General features: G+C 30.5%; 1 protein-coding gene across 1 annotated transcript; it reads right to left on the bottom strand.

Moving 5' to 3' along the window:
- Positions 1 to 1,051: 1,051 nt before the first annotated feature.
- On the bottom strand, positions 1,052 to 2,923 carry LOC137628598 (heat shock cognate 71 kDa protein-like). The gene has a single exon (XM_068359752.1). The coding sequence runs from the start codon at positions 2,921 to 2,923 to the stop codon at positions 1,052 to 1,054; it is 1,872 nt and encodes a 623-aa protein (XP_068215853.1).
- Positions 2,924 to 3,230: the final 307 nt, after the last annotated feature.

The following is a 3,230-nucleotide window of genomic DNA, read 5'->3' as shown; positions in this document are numbered from 1 at the left end:
ACATAAAATGGCTGGGTATTCTTTACAAGATTTTAATTTATAGAACATTTTCCAATTAAATAATAACTGAATTTCACCTTGTGATGATATGAAATCAATAGGAAAATTAATTGTTTTGGGGTGCATCTTTTTTTATTATGAAAATTATTTATACTAAAATAGTATCGCTGTTTTCTGCATCTACAATGGTTTGTTTTATTTCATTATCAGGATTCATTTTTACAATAGTATTGATAAATGCCTCTCGAAATTTAGAAATAAACATCGTCTTTGTAGTTTGATTAATATATATATAGACAAATAAACGCGGGTCTAGTCTCGCATACATGACAACTTCCCCCTTTCCGCCTTTCTTCAAGTAATATACTCTATCAATGTTTCCTACATCAAATTTAAATTGAGTTAGATCATCATCACCTTCAATAGGATTATATATGTAATCAAACTCAACATTGAAATTAATATCCTTTATAGCATTTTCAAATTCATCTGGATAGGCAATGTGATTGCAGTTACTTCTATATCTATGGTGGATTGCTCTAGGATATGGCTTTAGCGTCATTACCCCAGTGTTATCTAATTTCAGGTTATTATAAACAGTTTGCCTCAGCCCATTTTCGATGTAAATAACTTGAAGCAATAAATTGGGGTCTCTTGCCCAAAAAATATACCCTTCGTTTTCAAGTCCATCATTCCACGTAGCTCCGTGCATATAGAAATACAATACCAACTTCTTATTTTTTAAATCATTCATTCTTCCAACCATTACACACTCATTTACATTTTCATAAAATGGTGATTTTTTGTGGTGTAAATAATATAGTCGATCAGTGGCATGTACATTTATATATTTTAAATCAAGAGGGACATCTTCTTTATCGACATCTAAATAATAATGAGAAAATAGATATTGTTGGTGTATCCAGAATGGGAAACTAAATTTTAAAAGATCTATTGGGGCATTTATTCTTTCTTGGTAACTTTTGAAATTATTCATTTTTTAATATATAAAATTTTATATTAATAAATTATGAAAACCCTTCTCTGTTTATTAGTCAACTTCTTCAATGGTTGGGTGGAATTGATTATTATGTAAATTTGATTCATTTCCCCCAAGTATATGTTCATAATCCTTTTTTATCTCTTTTAATTTATTTTCATAATCTTTTTGTTTAGCAGAGGGGGTTTCATCAATCCACTTGAGAGTACTTTCTAATTTTGATTTAAATATATCTATATTACTACTGTTATTATTTATGATATTATTTTGTATTTCTAAGCAATATGATTCTAATTTACATTTAGCTTCTATATCGTTTCTTAATTCCCGGTCTTGAGCAGCATACATTTCAGCTTCTTTGATCATTCGATCTACCTCTTCTTTGTTTAATCTTCCCGAGTCATTAGTTATAGTAATTTTTTCTGATTTGCCGGAAGATTCTTCGGTTGCTGACACATTTAATATCCCATTGGCATCAATATCAAATGTAACCTTAATTTTAGGTATACCCTTGGGTGCCTGGGGTATATTATTTATTTGAAACTCCCCCAAATAATTATTATCTTTAGTTTTAGTTCTTTCTCCTTCATATATTTTAAAATTAACACATTCTTGGTTATCACTATACGTAGTGAAGTTTTCAAATTTGCTAGTAGGAATTGTCGCGTTTCTTTTAATCAAGGTAGTCATAATATTACCGGCAGTTTCAATACCCAATGAAAGGGGAGTCACATCCAGTAATAATAAATCTTTGATCTTATCAGATTTATCTCCACTGAGAATGGCAGCTTGAATGGCAGCACCATAGGCTACAGCCTCATCTGGATTAATCGACTTATTCAAATTCTTTTCATTAAAAAAAGTTTGAAGGAGGTTTTGTATTTTTGGAATACGCGTAGAACCTCCAACCAAAACAATTTCATCGATGTCACTCTTATCGAGCTTAGCATCGATTAACGCCCTTTCAACTGGCACTAGAGTGTTTTTGAATAAACTCCCACACAAATTTTCAAATTTAGCGCGAGTAATGGTAGTATGAAAATCAATTCCCTCATATAACGAATCAATTTCGATTGTCGCTTGTGTAGATGAAGATAAAGTTCGTTTAGCAGTTTCACAGGCAGAACGAAGACGCCTTAATGATCTTTTATTGTTGCTTAAATCTTTTTTATATTTTTTGTTGAATTCTCGTGTAAAATAATCTAATAAAATACTATCAAAATCTTCTCCCCCAAGATGAGTATCTCCTGCTGTTGATTTAACTTCAAAAATGCCATCATTACTAATATTCAATATAGATACATCAAAAGTCCCCCCACCCAAATCAAATATTAAAACGTTTTGTTCTTTTGTATCATTATTTAATCCATAAGCGATGGCGGCGGCTGTGGGTTCATTAATTATTCGAATAACATCAAGTCCAGCGATGGTCCCAGCATCTTTGGTAGCCTGTCGCTGAGAATCGTTAAAATAAGCCGGAACTGTAATAACAGCTTTATTTATATTTCGTCCTAAATAATTTTCTGCAATTTTTTTCATTTTTGATAATATCATAGAAGATACTTCTTCTGGGGTTAACACCTTTTTCTCTTTTTTATATTCGACTTGTATTTTTGGTTTATTCTCTTCGTCAATAATTTCATAGGGTAAGATTTTAATTACTCGTTGAACGCAATCATCTATATAATTTCTGCCCATTAACCTTTTTACATCAAAAATGGTATTTTTTGGATTCAAGGCACATTGATTTTTTGCCGCTTCCCCAATAAGTCTTTCGGTGTCATTGAATGCAACATAAGAAGGAGTGGTTCTATTTCCTTGGTCATTAGCAATAATTTCAACTTTTTCATTTTGAAAAACAGCAACACACGAATAAGTAGTTCCCAGGTCAATACCAATAACCGGAGAATTATTATCCTCCATTAATAAAATATTTAGCTATCAACTATATGTTACTTGGTCGTAAATTAGAAGTCTAATGATGTATTGCAGTTCATATTCTGGGGTTTATATACATATACAGATGCACAGTGCAGCTACTATTACATATAACTGAATAACAGTAACAATAAAATAATTATTTAAAAGTTATTAAAATTTAACAAAATTCAAAAAAGTTAAGATAATATTTTACGTGGTTATGTTTTTTGTGTAACACTCTTAAATTATTTTTTGTAATACTATTAATAAATACATTAGTCACCGCAAAAAATCTTTTATTTGTCATAGA

This window comes from Palaemon carinicauda, chromosome 36 (genome assembly GCF_036898095.1).
Source record: "Palaemon carinicauda isolate YSFRI2023 chromosome 36, ASM3689809v2, whole genome shotgun sequence".
NCBI lineage: Eukaryota > Metazoa > Arthropoda > Malacostraca > Decapoda > Palaemonidae > Palaemon > Palaemon carinicauda.
Note: the sequence above shows the minus strand (reverse complement) of the source record. Positions and strands in the feature narration are given on the sequence as shown.